The sequence below is a fragment of the Cyprinodon variegatus genome, unplaced genomic scaffold, assembly GCF_000732505.1.
Source record: "Cyprinodon variegatus isolate N-32 unplaced genomic scaffold, C_variegatus-1.0 Scaffold1028, whole genome shotgun sequence".
Classification (NCBI taxonomy): Eukaryota; Metazoa; Chordata; class Actinopteri; order Cyprinodontiformes; family Cyprinodontidae; genus Cyprinodon; species Cyprinodon variegatus.
In genome coordinates this window covers 191,379-215,515 of record NW_015151481.1, presented here as the reverse complement: position 1 = coordinate 215,515, position 24,137 = coordinate 191,379, and the positions used below count along the sequence as shown (strand labels likewise).

Genomic DNA, 24,137 nt, shown 5'->3' with positions numbered 1-24,137 from the left:
TATATATATATATATATATATATATATATATATATATATATATATATATATATATATATAATTGATATTAAAATTGTATTTAGAACAAAGTTATTGTGAGTTCTTAGTAAGATACCATGTTTATATGAATATCACAGTCTTTAAAACTGTAAAACCATTTTTTCGGGTACAGAATTTTATTTTGATAGTGACTAAAATTTATCATCGTTCTCATTATTTAGATAAGACAGAAAAAAATACATTGTTCCTGAGTTTCAAAACTTCTTGTTTTATAGTCAAACTGACCTAAAGTGCTGTGAGAAAAGGCAATAAAAAAAAAATCAGTAAGTATTGTAAAAAAGATAAGAGCAGGACATGTTACAGTAACTGCCTGGTTCATCCTTTGGTGAATTGCAAATTGTTTGCCAGACAACATGGTACTGAGCAACAGTCATGTTTCTATGTCATCTTTTTGTGAGAAATGTTGTTTCTAGCCCAGATAATAAAGCAAAAAAACTTTTGAATAGCTGACTGATGCTGAAAATAGTGTTACAATTTTATTGCCTGAAAAGCCATTCAGTGAAGAAGAATCCAACATACCAAGAAGTTTATATTTGGCATGTGCTCAGAACAAGAGAGCTTCATTTTGGGAGATATCTTCTGTGGTTTGGTGAAAATAAAATCTGTTTGGCCTAAGTGACAACCGTTACGCTTGGTACGGTGGACTATAGAGTTGAGAACCCCATCTCAGCTGTGAAATACTATGCAGCAGAATCTTATTATGTGGTCATTTTACTGCAGGAGGGTGTTGTGCTTTTATAAAGTAGATTGATGAAAGAACATTAAAAGAGATTTTGAGATACAGCTAAAGTCAGTGACCAGGACAATAAAGCTTGCTTAATGGGTTTTATGTTAGAGTTGAGCTGAAAAAGTATATATAAGCAAGGGAGCTTAGAGATAGCTCTCGACCTAACTGTGCCTCAATAGTGTTGCGCTAATATATATACTGACTGTCTTTGACTTTTACTTTGGCTGAGGTCTAGTTTCTGCAGTTTCTTTCTTTGCATGCATGGGTTCTCTCCAGGTACTTAGATTTTGTTCAATATATATTCTATTTTTTCCATGCTGCTAAAGAAGTTAAATTAATGCTACCACTGCCATTTTTACTGTATTGACTGATAATTTAACGTGATGCTTAGTACTAGTTTTCACTCATAGCATCTTTCATATAGGCCAAAAACTAAGTTGTTGCTCTCATCTGACCATTGCTATATCCCCAGACGCCTTACTGCGAACTGCAAATACCGTACAATAATTTAAGGGTTTCTGTAAACTTTCTTGTCTGTCTTCCTTAAATACCAGATTTCTGTAGTGCATAACTAGTCGTCCTGTCCACACATTCTCCAACTTGCCCACTGTTGCTCCTAATGTAATTAAGGGTTATCGGGTTATTTTGCACTCTTAAAGATAATGCATTATACATAAAGAGAACTCCAAATTCAGTATAAATTTGAATTTTGTTAAAAAGTTTTACACTGTAAACTCATGATGACCCACCCTGATCAGCTATTTAACTAAAAACACTTCCAAAGGTTTCCTTAGCCTTTAATGGTGTCACAGTATGGGTAGGTAGCCAACATAATCATAGAGTAGACTGTTGATTTGACATATGTCTAGAAGACAGTCATTGGCGATCTCCACAAGGGGGGTAAGTAACAAAAAGGTATTTGCCTAAAAAGCCTAATTTATTAAACAGTACAGTACAGTTAAATAGTGTTTAAGCATATTCATAGAAAGTTGAGTGGAAGGAAAAGTCCAGCAAGAAAAGATGTAACCAAGATAACAACAGCTTTGAGAGATTTATCACGCAAACAACATAAAAACAATGTGCATTGGTCCATAATGCACACGTTGTGCATTATGGACCAAGGATATGTTCACACTGCTGCCTCTTCTTTGACAATATTGGATTTTTATCTGATCTTTTCATGACATTCTGAATGACATGGATCCAATTTTTTTTAAATGCAAACCAGTCCAGGAAATTTCGTCATGATTCCGATATAAATCTGATCTTTTCAGATACAAATTCATCTGGCCTGTATGTCATCAATACTCGACAAAGGTCAGTATTCTGCGTCTTGCTACGCAGATTCAGGAAGAAAAACAACAACAATGTTGGATGATAATGCGGAGAGTGGTCTTTCTTTTCAATCTTCTTGAAAAGATGGCGTTACTAATGCACTGGCTCTGTTGTTTGGAAATAAAAGGAAAAAAAATGCAAAATGTGCTCCAGCATTACCCTCCATGTTTACTTCAGTAAACACAGAGCACGCTCTCTACTTGTTACATCAATGTGTCCTCTAATGCGCATGCGGGACGCTTAAGTTGCATCTTTTCATATTCAATCTGATTTGTAGGGCCAGGTCGCATTTATCCGGTCTGTATGTCATTAATATTCGACAAAAGTCACTATTCTGTGTCTTGCTTCGCAAAGGTGGGAAGAATAGCAACAACCATGTTGGATGATAATGTGGAAAGTGGTATTTCTTTTCAATTTTCTTGAAAAGATTGTGTTGCTAAGGCACTGGCTCTGTGGTTTGGAAAGAAATGAAAAAATTGTAAGATGAGCTCCAGCATTACCTTCCCTGTTTACTTCTGTAAACACAGAGCACGCTCACTACTTGTGACATCATTGTGTCCTCTGATCCTCATGAGGGACCCTTAAGTTGCATGAATGCAGTTCACACTAGAGATCACATACAGGTAAAATATATTTTGAAATGTAAACAACCACACAAAACAGTCGGATTTCGCAAAAAAATCTGAATCGAGCATTAAGGCTTGCAGTATGAACGTAGTTCAAGACTGGAGTTAATGCATCATAAGTGACTAATTACAGACAAATCCTATCCTGAACCAGATACCATGTAAAAGCTCTTATCAGGACTAAGGAGATTAAAAGAAATAGGCTTGTTGCTTAGTTGTTGAACGCTCCTTCTTTGAAAGTAAGTTCATTATGTTTTATCATTTGAAAATCAATGTCCGAAGGTCAGGAGAAAGAGACAGAATCTCTGTGGTTGCGATCCTAATGAAGGTTCCACAGTCGGTGATGATTCGAGGTTAAATGACATCTCCTAGTAATGCTCCACTGTGTTCTCTGAAGTCTGCAGTAAACACAGACATCTAGCAGGAAGTTTTAGGTTCATCTAATTGTTTCTTCTGGCGACAGCAGGACTTAGTACAAAGGCTGCCAAAGGTACTCAGAGCTGATTTAATCATCATGGTGTTTCTGTGCTTGACTGGTCAGAAAACTATTCCGACACAAACCTTACTGAGGAATTTACGTGGTTTTGAAAAAATGAAGAGAACCACAAAATCAAACAATGAAGAGAAGCAGACCACTATCTATGCAACTGGACTCCCATTACAACTCAGAAAAACCACAGACTTGTCCATTTCATGCCCATACATGCAAAAGGAACTCAGCTGAGTGAAAAAACAAATTAACATACATTTCAGAAGGCACATATTTCTGTTTAAAATTACCTTTTTTTCTTTTATAACCTTTTTTTTTTACTGTTTTTAAGTGAAATAAAAATTTGAGATACTAAGTCTGTGTGTTACTATCCGTAAGAAATAATTACGAAATAAAATACATATTAATAAAATAAAAATGTACCTCTATCTGTCATTAATCTAATGTGTAAAAAAACAGTGTTACAGAATATTGCAATTTGTTTATGCTGCACCCTTTTCAGACAGGATTTTTTTTTAATACCTACACATCAGCTTTACAGCTTGTGTGGCTTCATGAGCCTTTGATGAGAAATTGTATTGATAAGCTAAGAGGAGATGCTGGAGGCGAAGATAAGACAGAAATGAGCAGAGTGCAGAGGGTGGAGCACCAGGATATTTCATCAGAGGGTGCAGAGAGAGCTTCTGAAAGAAAAACTTCCCAAATGTAAAGTTTATGGATAAAAGATGTTTGAAAAGATGTGGGCATTATCAATGCTGCGGCAATCAAATCAAACCTGAAAGCCATGTTCCAGGATTTTCCCACCTCCCCCGTTTGTTTTCTGTCGTCCTCCACCTCTCTACCTGCATCACCCAGCAGCCTCCTTCTATTTCTTTTCCTATCTCACTCTCACAAACACAGCCACATGCATGCACACACACAACCTTGCGACTGTTTTCAGCGACAGAGAGCCAGGTAGATGTGTTTGTTGCTAAGGTGATAACTGCTATTTGAAGCACAGAGGCCTGCAAATGCAGCAAACATACACTTAGTTACACACATCAGCACAGTCACATGTGCTACCAGCACCAGATTTCCTATAACATTGACTGACAAGCTGTTTGTAGACATCAGCAACATGATGGGGGCCAGAGACTATACTCAGGGGGCACTTCAAAGGAAATTGTAGTCTAGAGATTGCAGGTTTGACATAAGCTTTCCCATCTTTTTTCTCCTCATCCTCAGAAGCAGCAAGGAGCCCTGAAATTGGCATGGGAGCTTTGTTTCATCTTAGTCACCACTGGGCTCCTCTGGACTAGGACTGACAAAGGTTTCAGGTCAAACTCATTTCATTATGACCATGCCATGAGCAGGGTCTTAATCTGATACGTAAACCTCAAATCAAATTATCTTAGAGTGCTCTGGCTAAAAAGATGACAGTAATTAAATGGATCAATTTTCCATTGGTGGACTGTTTCCACATGAACCACTTTTCTCTCTCTGAACTGGTCTGTAAATAAACACATAAAAAAAAAAAATTCTTTTTCAAACTGGAAACTCAGATCAGTTAAATGTTATATAATTGTAATAATTCAGATATATACATTTTATTAAAATACACTTCTAAATCATATAATTATTTTTTACAGATTAATAAATAATCTACTTGCTGAATCATTGTCATGTATCACAGTTCTCCTCAGTTACGGTCTGTTAGTTTCTCTGAAATGCTTGAGTATAAGATACGTATATGGACATTAAAAAAACTTTCTTTCCATAATTTCACCTTTAAATTCATTAAGACCAGAAAAACCTTAAGAAATATGTATTGCAATGAATGACCCACCTAGGTATTACTATTAAATATGTATGCAGCTTAAGTCTATTGGATGTCCATCAGTTTACTTAAAAAAGCTCAGAAAATGCCCTCCCTATAACAGTTAAAGCAAAATCTATGGATCTATGGGTTTTAGATCTATATTTGTCACTGAGGTCGTTTGTTCACTGTTGAACAAGTTCTGATACCTGGGCTTAATCAGGGGTTTGTTTATGGAGTCTTAACTCCTGGACCAAAAGACAAAATATGTCAGGGTGGGTGACATAACATCTTTCTAGCCGCAAGCTAAACATTGGGGTACCCCAAGGAGGCTTTCTTTTCCCTATTTTTAAAAACTCTTTTATATTGGTCAGGGTAAGGAATTTAATGCATCAATTCTAAATTAATTTATCAGATATTTAATTAATTCATTATAAAAAGGAATGCCTTTTTTCATACTGTACATGCCAAAGTCCTATGTATTCACTGTTTATTATACACCTGTAAATCTGACACACATACAGCATCACAAGAGTTGGTCCACTGAGTATTCAAGTATTCAAGCATTAAAAAGCATCTTAGTGCATCTCATGTTCAAGCACAGCTGTTTGCAACGCTACTATCAGTGTCCAATTACAGTACAAATTCTCCCACCAGACTGCATCGGACCAGATGACGAGCTTCAGAGCCAATATAAGTTAGTCAATGTCTGAAAAATGAAACAACTCCCTGGTAAAGAGGGTTGCAACATGAATTGTTTGTCTTAGTAACTTGTTTAAGGAAAATTTTGGCCTCATTGGAATATACAGTATGTTTAAAATGCACTCAATGTTGTATGTTAAGTAGCAAACGTTAAGCTCTAAAAGGCAATGCTTTATGTAAAGCTCTACTGTCATAGTTCTGATGTCAGTATTAGAAATGGCACTTTAATTTCTGTTGCAGTAAATGTTAAAATTTTCAAGGCAATTTTCTTTTGTTAATATATATATATATATATATATATATATATATATATATGTTTTTTTTCAACAAAGGAAGATTGCGCTATAATTAATATTTATGTATTATTTATATTTTCTAAAGAGGTATTTTCTAAAGTTGCATAAAATATTAGGAGTTTTTATTAAAAAGCAAAATTACTATAACTTTTAACCAATCTGATGGTTGAAAACCCTAAATAACAGATTAAAAAATAAATGCGTGCTGCTTTGTTCTTTGTTTTCCATTTAATAATTAAGGAGCAAAAAGAGTTTTGGAATTTAAAAAGTTACTTTGTTGATGAATGGTTTTGAATTAAAATGTGATAAAACACATCTAATAAATCGCAGACCCTGTAATGAACTTGAATAACATTTTTAATAGTCCAACCTCTTATAGCAATATAAGTTTGCTGATGACTAAAAAACATATTGTCTAATATCAGGAAAGAAATCCATATACTACAAAAATAATGTTCTACATCTTATTGGATGGCTGCACCCAATCCTAAATACAGCAAGGAAAAAAAAAAAAGAAACCTGGTAAACAACAAACAACAATAGATTCCATGTCCAAAATGATATATCAAGGATTCCAAACATGTTTGACCTCATACAGAAAGCTTTTTTTTTTAAAGCAAGCAGAGATTCTTCTTTATTAAACAGAAGAAAAAGAGTCTTTCTCATCAACTCTCTCTTATTAGAACTTTGACAGCAGCATAATAGAGAGCATCTTCTTTATTCCCACTCATATCTTCACCAACATTTCTTTTCTCAAGCTGCTACAATGAGCACATGACCCTTTATTCACAACTGTGTTAATATTGTGTAATAAGACCTGCTGGACGGCTGTTAATAATCAGAGCTGCTAATATCGTCTGGATAGTGTTTAGATATCTTTGCAATAATCCTGAAATTTTTCACTAGATGCATAATGGCTACGCTAGACTGTTTACAATTCTATCTTTAGAACTAATAATATTACTTGAGATGTTGTATTGTGCCTAATAATATTGTTTTGTATTCAAGTTTTATTGTAACTGGTTCCTGTGCATTCCAAAACAATATGTCATTGTGTCAACGGCAGTGACAAATAAAGTTTGTATGTTATTTTATTTTTTTATAAATTCTGTTTATTTATTTGGAGTGTCTAGAAACCTTTTATCGGTTATGCTTCTTATTTCCTTGATTTTAATGGAATACATTCTTTTCGTAGCTCTTAAAAGTTGGAAAGACAAGAGAGGCAGATTTTCTTAATCTAATCAGAACTAGAATCGGGTTCTTTGGCCATGTATTCATGTATTCACCTGTCTAGCTCTGCCCACTTTATCATCACAGTTCATCTGTGTCACCTGCTCCAGTTTCTATTTAACCCGTTTGCACCCAGTCACCAGTGCCAGATTATTCGAGCCTTTGGTGAGAGTTCTCTAGTGTACCTGTTTGTGTTCTGATTACCTGATCTTGACCCATTCTGCCTTTGGACTTATGAGCCTGCCTGCTCCTGTTCTGATCTGTTTCCCTGACCTGTCTTTGGACTCCTGCCTGAATCTGCCTTTGGACTGCTGAACCTGGATCTATTTCCTGACTTTGACCTGGATTTCCATTCGGTACCTCTTCAGATATCTGATCTTCTGGCTTAGACTCATTCGTAATCGTCCTCCGTCAGATTTACGTGGTCACTAACCTGAGTTTTCCCTCTGCAGAGGTTCCTGCCTTAGAAGTCACAGCAGATTCTTTGTTTTTAATAAGGGCTTTTGAGAAATCCGCCTGTCTGTTGGCCTTGAATTCAGTGTCCTCTATTCTGTGCCTTGGCAAACTATCGGATTACTTGGTTAAAACAACCAGTTTATTCCATTAGTAAAAATACAGACCTTGCACTGGGCCACCAAAGAAAATAAATGAATAAAAAATAGCATCACAAGGTTCACAAGTTAGAAAATTTAAAAATTGCTTCTGTAAATTATAATTTCTCTATTATTAAAAATATGAGGATTATACTGTTGTGCTTCACTTCTAAACTTCCATTTATGCATTGTATTTTCCTTAGCTAAGATTTGGTTATATGAAGGTTTATAAAGTGCCCCCTGCAAGTTCATCTGCGGAGAAAAGCTCAGTTCAGCTGCTAGGATACAGGATCTTGAATGTTCACATTTTCAATATCTTATTGCCATAGGTGATTTGAGAGTGGCACTCAATCTGCATACAACAGCCCAGTCTAGTAATCACATAAATCTCAGTATTTCAGTAATTAAGATGCTATTTCTTCATTTACGACTAATTTATAATCACAGAGTGACAAGCTGAGGCATCCCAGACAAATGTAATGTTAACTAAAAAATTAAACGAGTTAAGAGGAGATGAAAAAAAATCTATTATTTTAGGTATAATTAATTAGTAGGAGAAGGTGAAGCAAAAAAAAAAAAAAACTACAAGTGATTCTGAGTGGGCAGCAGCCACCGTAAGACAGCAACAGAAACCATTTAGTAAAAATAATTTGGTTTCAATGTATTAATATGATATCAAATCAAATTGAAAGATATAACTTATATTTCCACTAAAGTGATTTCTTATATTAAAATTAAATTGCCACTCGAATTTATAACAAGATATATTTTGACCAAAATCTCTACTAAATGAGGTATTAATTTTAAAATGCTTACTGTGAAGAGTGCATTTTTGCCATCTATAAAAGAATATGAGTCCAAAAAACTAATTTTACCTGGTTAATTAGTCAGCCTATCTGCTCAGGTAGAGCCTGTTGTCAGCTCCTCACAGCTTGCCAACTAGGTCAGCGTTTCCTCTATAATAGTGCTGGGATGGGATTCTTCTGGTCCAATACCATGTCTGTCTGTGCTTTGTCATTTTTTTTTTCTTCAAAAGCAGAAGTACTTATTAATATAATTTGGCTTTAATTAGCAATGAAAAGATTGAAACAAGCTTCTGCTCAGGATGCTGACCAGCAGGATACATACAGTAGAAACTATTGAGGGGAGGGGAGTTGTATTGCTGCATTGTTGCTGCATCAGACTTCCCTGTAACATTTACAGCTAGGGAGAAACAGTTTTCATTTGCTTTTTAATTTTGATTTTTTTTTTTTCTTCTCAAAAATACATCTCTGTACAGTAAGGACACACGTTTTACAAAAAAAATCTGTAGTGCCTCTTCTCATTTGTCCCACAGAAAATGTAAATAGAAAATCCCTTCGGTCAATATTCTCCTCATTAGAGCATGAATTGATTCAGGTTATTGATCAATAGGATAAACCATTAGATCTGGGCCAAGGCCAACTTATTGAAACTCTGCTGCTGGGCAATGCAAAGATCAAATTTTTAAAAGTCTGTGCTACAGAAAGAGGAGCTGGGCAAAGCTTCTGCTTTGAGTTATCAAAGGATTCCGAGTATTCCCCACAGAGCCAAAAAAAACAGCAGAGACATAGATAAAAGACATCTTTTCAATAGGGAAGGGGAAACAAGGAACAGAGATAACAACTGCAACAGACTTCCAGTTCATTGCCCTATAAAAAACAAACCGGTGGCAGGATGAGTATCAGGAAACGTATATTAAGGAAGAATGGGACGAGCCAGAAGAGAGAGGATAGGCTGCTGTGTCAGATCATGTTGGTGTGATAACATTTAATACTGTGACATCAACACTGTTGTTACAGGGTGCATGTAATGATCTAGACAGTCTTGTGGTGTAATCTATCCTCATCAGGCACCCAATTAGCAAATCACCTGCTAAAACCCATGTAATTAGCCAATCAGCAGGTCATCCAAAGAGGGAAACACACCTGCTTTCACCTGATATCAATTTCCCTATTGTGCTTTTTTTGGCAATACATTCTTTTTTTCCCTTTCCTTTTTTTTATTGTTTATTTTGGGCCTTTTTTCCTGCAGTCATTTTACTCATCTGCCAGGAGAGATAGGGGGTTTGCCACTATTTTACACAAAAGATACGTATTTAATGAATTTTCCATTTAATATTTGCCAACAAGCTCATATTGAAATACATTAGTAGCTTTAAGTGTATATTGAACATGCCAATCTTTACGCACAGCATCTCAACTATTAAAGCTGCTGAGCACGATCAATACACTCTCATAGTGCCAAACAGAAACAGAGTAAAGACCATCATCCCTAACCACACAGAGAAGCATTTACTGATCGCAAAGAAAAAACAGCGGCATGTATCCAGGAGGCCTGAGCAGCAATACAACACTGATCACTAAATCCGGCCAATCAAGAGAAAGCATAGCTGTCAAGGGCCTTAACCTGTGCAGCACAGTGCTACCGCACAACCATTAATTAACTTGTTATCAGACCTTTTAATCTGCTTCTGTGTATCACACACAAGTCAAACCAAAACACACATTTTCTTTATGTTGTAATCACTACAACAGACTTGCATTTTGTGATGCTGGTTGTTATTAGGACAGACTGGCTCTTTTTTTCATTCTGTTTGGGTGCTACAGCCACTTCACTTGGTGCCTTTGTTACCGTAGAAACCAAAAGCTAAGCAAGGCTGAGATACTCTGTTGCAGCAGATGCAAACACAAGCAGGGCGGGTCTGCCCTCTACATTGCAAGCAAATATGTGAGGTTGCATACACAGTAAGATGCACATGCATTTACCACAGCTTTTACCCAAATACATGTTAATCTATTTGAGTGTTCATTGATACATGTATGGAAATAGAGGTGCATCCAAGGAGCTCGGGGTATCTTGCTGCATAGGAGGGGGATGGGGGAGTTGCAGGCATTTTGTCTCCATAATTATGCCACTGCTGGCAAGATATATAAGGTAGCGCATATGGGCTCAATATGGGTCAATGATAAAATCTAAATGAAAAGCAGAAATCTTTTTTGTTTTCACCTTCGCAAATAAAATATTTATTTCTAATGTATTAATAGGGTACCTGAAAAATGAAATGAAACATAAGACATCACCTATATCATGTCGCTTTGAGAAATGTCTCTTTTCTGTTTAAAAAATCAGATTTAATGTTAAACTACACAAAGCAGGAGTTAGAAAACGTGAGATGAGCCACATTTCAAAAAATCTAATAGTTGATCTTAACATGATTCATTACATTAAAGAAGGCAAAATTAACAAAACAGATGTTATATTTCAATTATAATCTTGCATTAATGTAACTAAAGGTTGATTGTAAAACAAAGGCTAATTAAACCAAGCAATGTTTTCAAATCTGTTATCATCCAATTTTAACTGTAAACTGTTTCATTCAGTCATAGCTCATTAGCCTCATGATTAGGCATGCTTTGTGTTTAAATATTTTATTACATCTAACTTAGCTGTAAGTAATGGTTATTTAAGATATTGTAGATATTTAAGTTATTGTGGCTGTTTCTATCATCTCAGTCTATGAATTCTCCTCTGACCTAAAATGTATCTGAAAGGAATTTTTAATAAGAAGAAAATACACCTAATTGGATGCTTTCAACTTTTCTGGATAATCCTGAGTAGCCTGCAGAAGGTGCTATGCATGAAAACATTCCTCAATAATTAGCTTGTGAGATGGGCAGGCCAGACAGTCTACTAAATATATACTTTTTTTCTAATTTAGTCTTTTCTCTAATGCAGGTTAAAGCCTGGAATAAAACAAGTTGGCCTGAGGGTGGAAACTCAGACACAGGCTAAACTGGGAGAAGTGGGTCACCTTGAGTCTTCACAACTCCACCCTTTTTGAGCAAAGTCATTTATAGACTTAAAACCATTACAAATGAAAGTGGCATACAGTTTGTTGTTGTAGTATGTTGCGCATAGTTAGCCTTGCAAGGTTTCATTTAATTCAGTTCAATTCAGTTTATTTATATGGTGCAAATTCTCAACACATACCATCTCAAAGCACTTTACAGAAACAATTCAACCAGATCACACAGTCAGATTGGCTCAAAGTTTTCTATCTAAGGAAACCCAGCTGATTGCATTGATTCATTGACTCAATTCAAACATTTCTGAATCTTTCAGGGGTTTTCCAATGGACTGACTTGCTGCATCTTTGACAAATCAATACTACCTTTAATGATGTTAGAAACTCTGCGTTGAGGTAAACAAACAGTCTGGCTCCTAAACTATGTCTGTTGCAATAGCTGCTAATCATTGGCAACCCAGGGTGGGACTATTAGTGTGTATGCATACACTGAGGTGCTGATCCTGACAGACATTGGTGAGGGCATAAATGACCTCAGCAGTTGCTGTAATCTAGCAAGTTGTGTGAGAGACTCATGCTGCAAACTAGCTGCAGTGAAATGAGGAGCCGTTGACAAACACTGAAGAGGCAGCCAGTAAGAAATGTGACTGTTACTCAGGAATCCTGCTGTCGTCGCAGTTTAATGTAGGATAAGTGTGTTGTGAGTGGAGCCCTGCTTATTTGGTTTGTGCTCGGGGCCTATGAAAAAGGCTGCAGTGATGTAAATAATATTCTAGGGATATGTGCATTTATGCTATGTGATTTTACAGGGTTACATTTTTTGCACAAGTTGGGGAAAGGTGAATGATATTTATGGTTAAATATTTGGGCAAGGTATAATACTGTGGTAAGCCAGTAATTGTGGTAATAGCGAGAGACTTTAGATCAATTGGTACTTTGGATTTCAATTAAATTTAGTAAAGCTCTTCTATGGATATATGCGAATAAGAAATGTTAAATCATTCTTATGCTATTTGTAATTCATGTGTGTTCTGAATAATGGAGACTAGCCTAGAAGTTCAACTGAAGAAATTGATTGCTCGCCTTCATCCGGCTACGACATAGCCAATCAGCTTTGAACCACACCTCCCCGAAAGCTAATCGGCATCCAAAGTTAATCTTAAAAGGCCTCCGATTTGCAGCTCGTCTGCTACCTAGTGTGAAGGCGATGGTTGCGCTGTGTGACTTCATTCAGCTGACCCCGTTTTAACCAACCTCCAGCCTCCACCATCGTAGCTAAAACTTCATCAGAGTTTCATTACTCCCGGACTCTTACTGCATTCAGCGTCTCATTTCAACCCGTTTGGCAGAAGACCGCCATGTTGAGCCTGGTTCTGCCCGAGGTTTCATCCCAATGGGGAGTTTTTCCTCTCCACTGTCGCTTCATGCTTGCTCATCATGGACAGGTTCTCTCAACCTGTGTTATCCAACTGGACTTCCATCTTCCAGGTCCCTGAGTAAGGCTCTAGAATTAGCTCACGCTCAACTGGTTTTTCCCCATAAAGCTCAGCATACGTCTACCGACTGTCCAACTTCATCTATCTCCACTCCACGACCAGTTTCAGGCCTGGGGGGAAACAGCCCTGTTCTTTGCTCCTGTCCATGCATATCTATAAAACATTCAGGGTATGTTTCCTGCCGAGGTCTGAGCGCCAAAGACCAAGTACTTGACTTGTATGAATACATTTCTTCTAATTGTCTTTTTTCTCCGTGTAAGCTTTTCAGATTTATTTATGTGTTTCCTAATTGTAAGGTTATTTTGTCCTAAGGCTTTTACCTGACTCGTGTCTAAAGGACTGGGAAATAAACACAAACAAAATGGAAAAAGACTTAGCTCCTCTTTCTGTGTAAATCCAGCTATACTTTTAAATCATGAGTTCATCCCCTTTAAGTGTGGGGTGCATATATTAAAACACTTGGCAATGTTGATTAAAAAAAAATTTCACTTACACAAAAATAGTGAGCATGACTCATAAATTGCCTGAATTTCCTGCTAAAAATGCACTCTGTTGTCCAAATGAATGATAGAGTCTGTAGGGAGGTGTTATAGCATTACCTTTGTGTTACTGCTCCTGTTACTCATTTTATCTAAAAAATAAAACATCTGAATCATAACAGAGAGATAAAATTGGAAAAGGGAAATTCACCAGGAACAAATGTATTAATATATGCTACCAAGTCTTTAGCTACACAGTGGTACCACTGTGTGTCCATGGGATGCCTGCAGCAAATTCAGAAGAATTTCTAGTATTACAAAATCACAAAACATGAAGTTGTATAAAAACAAGGCTGTTAGCTTCCAACAGAAACGTCTCATAAAAAAGTTCAAAGCAGAATATTTCAACAGCCTCAAGTGGAACCTGAATATAATACAAATTCACCCTAAAAAAGAGTTGGCGAGTTGGCTGCTGCTGTGTTTTATTTCACTCTCGAATCCGACTTTTCTTTATCTATTTAAGAATCCCAGATTAGTTGTTACCAAAAATAAGTAATAGCGATCTGTCATACAAAACAAAACTTATTAATCACAGGTTTTTTAAGATGTATTTTAAAAAGGCATGAATTCTTTTTAACTGTTTATTTGGGGCCTCTTTTTTTTCTCTGTAAATAGATGTGTTTTAATACTTTAGTTCTTGGCAGAAGCACAGAAAAAGGAAGATTAAAAGACGTGAATGTATTAAGTATACAATAGTCTAGTAAAATGCATCAGCCCTCAGGAATTATAGCATGGTGTCAACTGCCTATAGGCATATGAGATTCACACATATGATATTAAAATAGTGTTATTATTAAATGTATCACCACAATTTTCTTTATATTTTTTAAGCAAAAATTACAGCAGTAGTTCAATGTTTGTGAAAAAACATAACACAAATTCAACAACAGGTATTAACATTTTATCTTAAACATGTTTTATAATCCTTAAAATTTTGACACAAAACCTATGTCAAATTGTAAATAAAGAAACAACGTGCAACTGTTTTTTAAAAGCTTTTGCAGAATACAGATTTTGTCATTCCTCTCTTCATAAGGCACACCCACTGATATAAGTTGGTTGCGTAGTTTTAATAAAAAGAGGGATGGTTGCCACATCTTCAGGTCACCATTCTAACACTTTTACACTTGAAATCTCCACACAGGTCAAACTATTATTGGTGTTATTAGAGAGAAAAATTGCATCTTTACTCTTTTAAGGGAGCTCAAACTTTGGTCCAGCACTTTAAGTGTGGAAACATTGTGAGGTAAAATTTCATCAGTCAGAAATCATCTTTTCAAAACAATAAAATAAAATGGTTGTTAATTCTGAGCTCATTGGACTCCTTTGAGTGTAGCACATAAAAAACAGAAGAGCCCTGCGGTTTCTTTTTTTTTTTATAATTGACATTATGCTGGTACTTGTAAAACCCTGGGTTTGACTAGATGTTATTGTTTAAAACAGTCTAGAGATGAGACCATTCTTACATTGCAATCTGGGTAGGGTTAAAACCTAGTTTGTTGTGAGTTTTTAAATGTTTTGCATACTGAGAAATAATTATTTTCTTTAGCTTTTAGTAAAATTAACACTAAATAAAATAGAGATATATCAGCAGATACCTGGATTGGAAACACTAACCTGTGTGGGAATTGTAAACATTAAAAACTATTTTAAGCTTAACGCAATTACAGACTGTCCAAAAAATGCTGCTTGATGCCCCTAACATAAGCTTAATACCAGCATTACTAATGTTTTTTTACACTATGGTTAGTAATTAGCTGTATAGCTGTTGTTATTGCTTAAAAATGCTTAACTTAGAATAGCTTGCCTAGCTTCATTAACAGGCTAAGATGAGCATTGACAGGCTATCAAGCAGTAGCATAATTCTGACATGCTACGGCCTCATTGTGATACATATGACTCATCTAAAAAAATATACAAAAACAATTTATTCAATATACATTTTCTTATGAATAATGGGAAAAATTGGTAACTTTTGGTCCACTAAAAATGACCTAAAATGGAAAGAAAGTCAATCAGGTTTAAGAAGGGATAAGAAAATAATAAATGGATATTTATGGAGACATGCATGCTGTTTGTCTGCACTTATATACAAAGAGCAGAGGAATTACTGTGTCTTTATCTTATCATGGTTGAGTTGATATTCCCTCAAGAGGCTACCGGTCTTCTAAGAAGTACTCTAATCAGAGTTAAGGGGATCTGTCTTCTGCAGTTAAATATCCCAAAATACTATTCAATCTACAGGGTCATTTATATGCTAATGCTGGGATGACTTCTGCATGCACATCTGACACTGCTGTGTGCTGTTAGGTTGGGGTTAGGGACGGGAAATGATAATAAGAAAACACATTTGGCGAGACTAAGGCGAGGACGAGAGGAAGAAGAAAAAAGGAGGTAGCAACAGTGTAGACGAGGGATGAAGGTAAGGAAAGGAAAGGAGATATTGGAAGAAATGAAGAGAGATATTCCCCTGGGTAAGTACCATAGGTAATTAAAATAAGATGGACAGAGCTGGATGCTTGCCAAAGAGAGCTACAGCCCTACTTAGTCTTCTTGCCCAATCAAATCTTCTGCCTGAAGCCACAATGCTGCTGGTGACATGCACACAGAAATCATTGACAGCATAAACACCTCAGACATATTATAGCTCAGGATTTGCAATTTGGGCAACAATGCAGACATTGTATTCCTCTTTGCATATGCTGTAAAAACACAGAAATGCTCAGTTTAGACACTGCATGAGCTAACAAACACACATTAGTGATCATGCAAACTTTTACGGTGCTGTGTTAAGCTGCAGCAAGGGCAAACGTTGCTAACCAGAGTTTGACTGCAGTAAGCACATATACATTCACTGCACAGCTCCGAGCTGGAGGAGAGCACATGAGTATGCGGCGCACACACTCAGGCACACATAATCAGCAAGGAGTCAAACGCATGCACACCACAGCAGCAGTGTATACAGCAACGGTGAAGATGCAGTCCAATTAAATAACGATGACACCTATGCATCTGTTCATATCTATAAACATTTCTTATTTATTTAAAGGAACCAATCAGTGTAAATGGTGAAAATTGGTCATTGGACTGTAGACTGTGAAAACTGACTCTAAATGCAGGATCACATGCTCGAATATCGAACAAGATTTGTTTGATTGAACCATTTATAAGAACATTTTGATACAAAACTAATAAAAAAAACTGTTTGCCCTTCATTTATCCACTTTAGCATGTTGAAGTCTATATGGCATGTAGGTCCTCTGATGCTGGTATAGAAAGAGCCTGAAGGTAGCCCATATTCTTGTCACGCAGTTCTTTGTGTGCTCTGATCTCTAATGGTAAATATAGCTCTTTTGGCAGGAGCCTCCTAAGAGGATCATAGCTCACAATAGGTGGTCTAAACACAACAGCAAAGAAAATACCAGGGAACCTGCTTATAGAGTGATGTGTACAGATGCACAAGATGCATGCCTGCCCAGACTCATGCTACTGCAGCTACACATATATACAGACTGACAGACATGATGCCTCCCTCTGAGAGGCTTCTCTTCTAGGTATAATTGTGTTTTGGTTATGCTTTGCTTCTTGCCTCCCCGTTGCAAGCTAGCTGCAGGTGAATAGTTATAATTAAAGTAGAAAAGTCTTGTTTGTTGTGTAAAAAGAATGATTGTAGGAGAGAAAGGGAAGCTGGGAGAGAGCAAGCCTTCATCAAGCAGGGAAATCATCCTAAGAAGCTGGGACACAAAGGACTCAGATGCCTTTATCTTGCGACAGGAAAGTCTTCCAAATCCCTCTGGCTAAGCTGCCATAACTAAAGCCTGTGCTTGGCACAGGTGACTGGTAAACTGGTTGAACAACAAAAGTAGCAAAATTAGACAAGATAGACGAAGCTCCAAAGAAACATATAAACCCTCATTTGTTGTGGGCGAAAAAAAGGAAAAGTCAAGCATCTTGGCAGTGGCATTTAAGGAAAGGTTACCCAGTAAATTGCTTATCTTGTTTGTGTGTGAGTGTGCTTGCGTGTTATGGGTGTGAGTGCAAAGACTTCAAGTAGATGGCCACTTTCTGTCCTTCCAATTATTTTGTTGTAACTAAGAAAACACTGAACCCAGGAGATCAGAGCGTCTCTTTCTAAGTGAATTGAAACAGCTGTGAAATGAGTAGCAATGCAATTAGAAGAGACTTAATCTGGAGCAGTGGTTATGTACAAAGACACAGTTTGAATGGAAAAGTTTTAATGATCAACATAGACAAAAAAAAGCACATTCCAATATGAATCATGCATATCAGCATCTTAAATGTGAATGCTATATAATTAAATTAAATTAATTAAACAGTCACAGCTCAGTGTGTAAAAATTTAGATTTTAAGAAAATTTGAAAGATATAATTCCATACCTTTCCAAATGTAGTTTTTTTTACAAGGTTTAACTTGCTTTAACCAATGAATGGACAGATAGATGGATGAACTGATGGTCAGAATAAACATTACAATAAGTAATTCAGTCTGGAACTGAAGCCATTTCTTCATTTTCCAAAAGACTCCAGATGTTTCCCGACTACAAGGGAACCCTGTAAGAATATCTGACCCCCTGGATGAGGCCCATCTCAAAGGAGTAGTAAAGATGATGCAGCAGACAGAGCAGATGGTAAAGCGCACACATGTTAGCACTGGTACAACATATGCTGAGACCACACAGTGGATGCTTCAAAAACAGATGCACCTAGGGAGGAATCAGTGTGAGCAGAGGTTCACAAAACTAAAGATATATGGTCACTGTAAAGTGCTAGAGGGCTTTTACATTGAAAATAGCTGATAATGTTTAGGAGGGTTAGGAAGATGCATTATCCTTAGAGTGCATTTACGTTAGTCTTCTGAAATATCCTTTATCTCATGGCCCAGTTTCGAATGGTTTTTAATCTCTCAGTATATGATACCTTTAATTAATCTTCTTTTTTAAGAAAAAAAAAATCTGGAGAGATTTGTAAGAAATTTAGAAGCCTTTTTACGAAAGATATGAAAGGTTTACATAGAGAGGTTTATATCTACAAGAGGAATTAGATCCTGTCAATGAACAACATCCAGTATCTAGGATTAATGACCCCTAAGGGTCCTAAATGTTGAAAAACGGCTCTCTAAGGTCAAAAGATCCAAAGACCCTGATGGAACAAATGACATTTCAGAAGCCAACCTCCTTAAATCCTTCAGATGTTTTATTGCGCTTGAGGTCTGTACCCCTCACAACCATCTCATCCATTGATTTTTATCCAAAGAACCCAGCTAAAGCTTACTACCAGATAAAACAGTGTAGTGTTTTCTTCAAACCTTTGTAAAACAAATGAAACTTTATCTCAAATTTCTGTATTTTCCTTTGGCATTATTTAAGTAACAAAGCAAAAATAATCCGTTTATGCTGTGACAGAGAAAAATGGTGGCAATTAAACAGAGGAGGTGGCATATACTGTACAAAATAACTTTTCTTATTCAGGTACTGCAGAAGTACAATAGGGCTGAATGATTTTTGCCCAAAAACCAAAATTGCAATCATCTTTAACCAATATTGCGATTTCATTTCGATTTTCCTTAATGCTAACCACAAGCTTGTAGATGTTTAATTTCAATGCTTCAGTTTGTTTGTTGCCTCGAAAGCCTGCTTGTGCATAGTCCATTGCTGCAGAACTAAATTGTAAACATTGTGTGAAAAAAGTGCTTACATGCATGCATGGATCTATGTTCTAGCTGCAACTTTTTTTCCTTTCTGTGGCGACAAAACCACTTTAAATGTATACAACTAACTTAAGAGCTACAGTGAGACATTTTGTGTCTTTTTCTGTGCTTTTTTGTCGCAATTTCACAAAATTGCATTTTGTGAAATTCCACTACTCCACTACTTCCTGAACTTAAGGCAGCTCTGTTTTTTCCTGTGATTCATTACTGGATGAACTGATTAATCCAGGTGTGTCTGGCCATGGTTACTGAGGTCAGGCACACCTGGATTAATCAGCTCATCCAGTAGATAAAGACAGTAAACAAAAGAACTCCTTTAAGTTCAGGAAGTAGTGGAGTTGTGCATAGAGCCCATTAATTTCCCAGCACTAAAGTACATGTTACCCAATAACATAGTATGATAACTTTGAGTTAACGTCACTATACCACTGCATTCATACATTAACTTAAAGTTTAATTTAATTTATTTTATATAAAATAAGAAGAGCAACAATCATCCATCATTTATATCATATTTTGGTTATGAATTTGATCCATATTTATATTCTAACATTTATTTGTTTTTATTTGATTTACAAAATTAAGCAGTTATCCAGAATTATTCATTTAAGCTAATCTGGTATTTATAAATTAAAACAAGAGTAACAAGCTGATTTTTACAGGTTCATATGTTGGGTTATATGATGTAGTATCCGACTGGCCATCAACTGGAAACAGACCTAACGCTCAATTTTAAAATACTGACAAACAGTGTTTCTTAGGTCTCTAAGCAAACAATCTTCTAAGCTTTATTCAACTGGAAACATCCAAACGTGTGTTTATTCTAAGCAAGAACAAGGCAAGTAGCCTTACTGGCTGATTGGCACGAACCAACAATGAGGTGACAGTGCTAGCAGAATCTAAATCGTTAGCCTTCGATATTCCCTTGAGATGTGTGAAATGTTTGTCACAGGCTCCAAACGTTGAAAGTAGCTGCAGGGTATGGGATAACAGGCCTAGAAGAGAAGTCTAGACATCCTTCCCAGAGAAACACTCCTTATCTTTTTCAAGAGGATCACAACATTGTTCTAAGTCAGAAGGGATCTATAGTCTCTCCATCATGTTCAGGGTCTCCTCCATGCATGGGCCGTCTTTATCAGAAGCATAAACTGGCTAAAGTGAATCCTGATCTGTGGGAACAGAGGTTTTAATCAACATCCACCGAGATGATGGAGCTCCTCACCCTTTAGGACTACTGTAGGTAAAACCTTCCTACATTGGTCGCCAATTTCAGCAGCTTGTATCTGGGATCTGGTTGCTCCAGTCATGTTCCGCATCTTCTGACAGCAGCTGAGAGATGGAATATGATTTGAAAGTGCTGCAGTGTGATTTAACTTTCTCTTCACCAAGGCAGACCAGAGCAATGCCTGCATTACAGTGACTCCAATCTGTTACTAAGAAAACTTGAGCTTCTTTAAACTCAAAGTTTTTATGGGAAAAAAAAAAATACTCCATATGAAAACAGGTTAATCGCTATAAAATGTCTTCAGGGTCAGAAATAAAAAAAGAATCCAGCTTAATTAAATAAGTCCTAATTTAGCAGCCCTCACATCTTCACAGTTTGACAATGCTAGTGTCTGGCTTTTTCTTTCTGAAAACCTCTGGTATAGTACTGTAAGGCCATTTATTTCTCCTGACAGAGGGAGCTGTGGGGGTGTTAGGTAACCTTCTAGCACCTTTTGTTTGTTTCATCTCACTTTGCTTCAGACACTAAACGTCTCAGACTTCTGTCCCGTACATTTCTAGAAGCATTCCCAACACTTTAAGTTTGACACACTAATCTACTGTTTATTTACTCTAGGGGCAGAATTACACCACAATCAAATCAGGTTTTTTTTTAACCAAGGCCTTAGATAGTCTGTTTGAAGATTGAATAGAAAGCTAAGTGATCAATGCAACTCAATAATGTTCCTGAGGGTATTTGTCTCAACTTGAGATTGCTTTTGCCTGCAAGCTCTGCAGCTCTATAGCTTCAGGTTTGTAGCATAATTAATTTCCTGATTTGTTTTTTTTAGACGCTAGCCTTCAAAACAGAGAATGAATTTTCTCTCTGTTTTCCTTCGACATGTTATGTGGGCGTTTCTAGCTGTATGTTTTGGGTGTAAGCTACACTTTCCATAGAGAGGCCGAAGAAAACAGGGGCTGCACCTGTTGTTCCCTGTGTGGTGGGCTTAGCACCTGCTCACACGGCTGCCTGTGTGGCTGTCTGTGTGGGCAACAGGGAAACCATTCACAGCCGCCCAGACGGCTGCCTGCAGCCCCTCTCCCTCGGTTCTGGTTCGCTCAGCGCTTTCTGCGCCATCATTTCTTTCTCTTTCCTTTTACATTCTCTGCCGATCCCTGTGTAGCCTACACGAAGGGTTACTCTCAGCCACACTTTATCCTTTGTACGCTCAATCTGTCTGTCTGTGTTTCTGTCTCCCCATCTCCTCCTCCCTCTTGCTCCTTTTTATTTCGCGATGCCAGACATTTCTTTTTGAATATCAGCTCGCACAGTAACACAAACATGAACCGCAGCAGCTGGGAGCTGTTATGTTCCTTGTGTTGAACTTGATGGCTTTTAGTATAAAAGACAAAGTTGTGGGAAGAAAAATCCATACAGAGCAACAACTAAATCGCTTCAGCAAGAGCTGAATGTGAGCATTTAACCCAGGCAATAGAAAAAGGGAGTGTGTGGGTGATTATGGGCAATTTAGTTATTGTAGCTGTAAGACATTTTGGACAATGAGCATAATTCAAATTACTCTTGACTGCAGTGGCGGTTCTTGCCTGAATGAGGCCCTAGGTAAGCTCTATCATACATATGCTACAATCTTTAATAATACGTTTATGTCAAAGAATGATGAGAAAATAAAGAGCAGTTATCTCTTTGACATTAGGTCTTGTGCCTAATGTACAGAATTTTAAATAGATCAGTACATGATGGCTCTACTGAGGATAATAATACTCCAACTAGCTTTGTGTGTTATGTGTTGTTAAACACAGAGAGATAAATCTTACATTGACGTAGACTGAAAAGCCACTCTGAGAGGAAGAATCCATCACTTATAAAGCAACAGAAAGCCAGTTCACTGGTAAATGCACCCAGAGACAAAGACTGAGAGACATGTCCTGTGGTACATAAGTGTTTAGCTGTAATGACAATTGTTAAATTCGAAGAAAGACAATATGCAAGCTTGAAATTTGAGAAAATGCCTACTTTTATTTCTAACACACCCACCATAATTCCCTAGGTTGTACCTATACTACCCAGGGAACTGCTTTCTGCATACTTTTTTTTTAGTATGCTTCCTGCATACTAACAATCTGTATGTATCAATTAATCTAAAATATATGCTGCTCCCATTGATACTTTCTCATTTCAACCTTTCTTCATTTTAATTTAGCCTATTTGTGTCTGCTGCCTAGCCTGCCCCTCTCCTGTGTGTCAGTAATCATATAATCAATTGACTCTATGGCTTCCAAATCATCACATCTGACCTCTTCTACTGTTAACACAAAACCTCCAGCATGCACTTTATAAGACGTCATCAATTTACACAGATGGGGCAATGAAACACAACACCTGAAGGTGACAAGGCTCCTTTAGATCATGAGCCATAATCCAAAAGGAAATCATGATCCATAAAGGATTTATTTTATATAACGCTCGGTACTTATGTCTTTATCCTTATTTTGCATCACAAAAATAATAGGCCTACAGTTAGACCCTGTGCAACACGTGAAAGAGCAACGACGTGTAACAAAGGCGTTCACATCATATGTTAATATCACAGCAAACTTGCAGCAGACACAAAGCCCAACTCGGACCCAGCAGGGTCCAGATGGAGTAGAATACGCACAATTTTGTTTACCTGGTGACCCTTTAAAAAAAAATGCACCATTGTTTTGGCACTAATAAAAACTGCGTACTTCCACCTGATCCCCACCACCACCACCCACTATCCCCTCCCAGACTAAGCGTCTCTCAATCCCACCGTTTGGCACACTCACCGCACCAGATGGCCAGGTATGGGGAGGCTGGAGCAGGTGCCAACCCGCCCTCTCTGTCGCTCTTGTTTCCCTCAGTGGAAAAAAAAAAAAGGGAGTGAGGGCTGCAGCAGCTCTCCTGGTATCCAAGGCTCTTTGGAAGAAAAAAAAAAAGGCTTCTCAGCCGCACCTCACCTGCCTCTTCCCTCCACCACTCCGGCGCGTCGCCGAAGCATCATCGTTTCCACAGAGCGCGTCCAGAACGCCTAGGCAACTACAATCGGTTTTGTTTTCTTTCTCTCCAATCACACCCTCCTGAGAGAGTAAGAGTCCTTTTCTTCAATTCAAATGCGAATATAGCAGAAATTATCTGTAGTCCAGATCCGTCCGTTTTATTTTATTTTATCCCGACAGCCCGGTACCAGACCCTCGCAAAAGAAAATACATAAAATAAAATAAAATAAACTGCAGTGAAGTCTTGTCATGCAGAGAGGATTCAGGCTTTGAAATCACTGGTCAGCAGAATGTAATCCCTTTTGTAAATTTACAGTGGCGAGGTGAAATGTCCAGCGCAGAGCAGGCACAGTGACAACAGGGGCCCATAATTCACACCCCCTGAAACAGAGTCCTGCAGTGGATCAATGATGAATGGAGAAGCTCTCTCTCTCTTTCTCTCTCTCTCTCTCT

General features: G+C 37.2%; 1 protein-coding gene across 1 annotated transcript in view; it reads right to left on the bottom strand.

Moving 5' to 3' along the window:
- Nucleotides 1-23,685, bottom strand: part of LOC107100917 (semaphorin-6B-like) — a gene marked incomplete at its 5' end in the record, with an annotated part of 48,169 nt that extends 24,484 nt beyond the window's left edge. The window contains one exon of the mRNA XM_015399596.1: nucleotides 23,475-23,685. Coding sequence (XP_015255082.1) covers nucleotides 23,475-23,685 — 211 coding nt within the window. The remainder of the gene's footprint in view (nucleotides 1-23,474) is intronic.
- Between the last annotated feature and the right edge of the window lie 452 nt (nucleotides 23,686-24,137).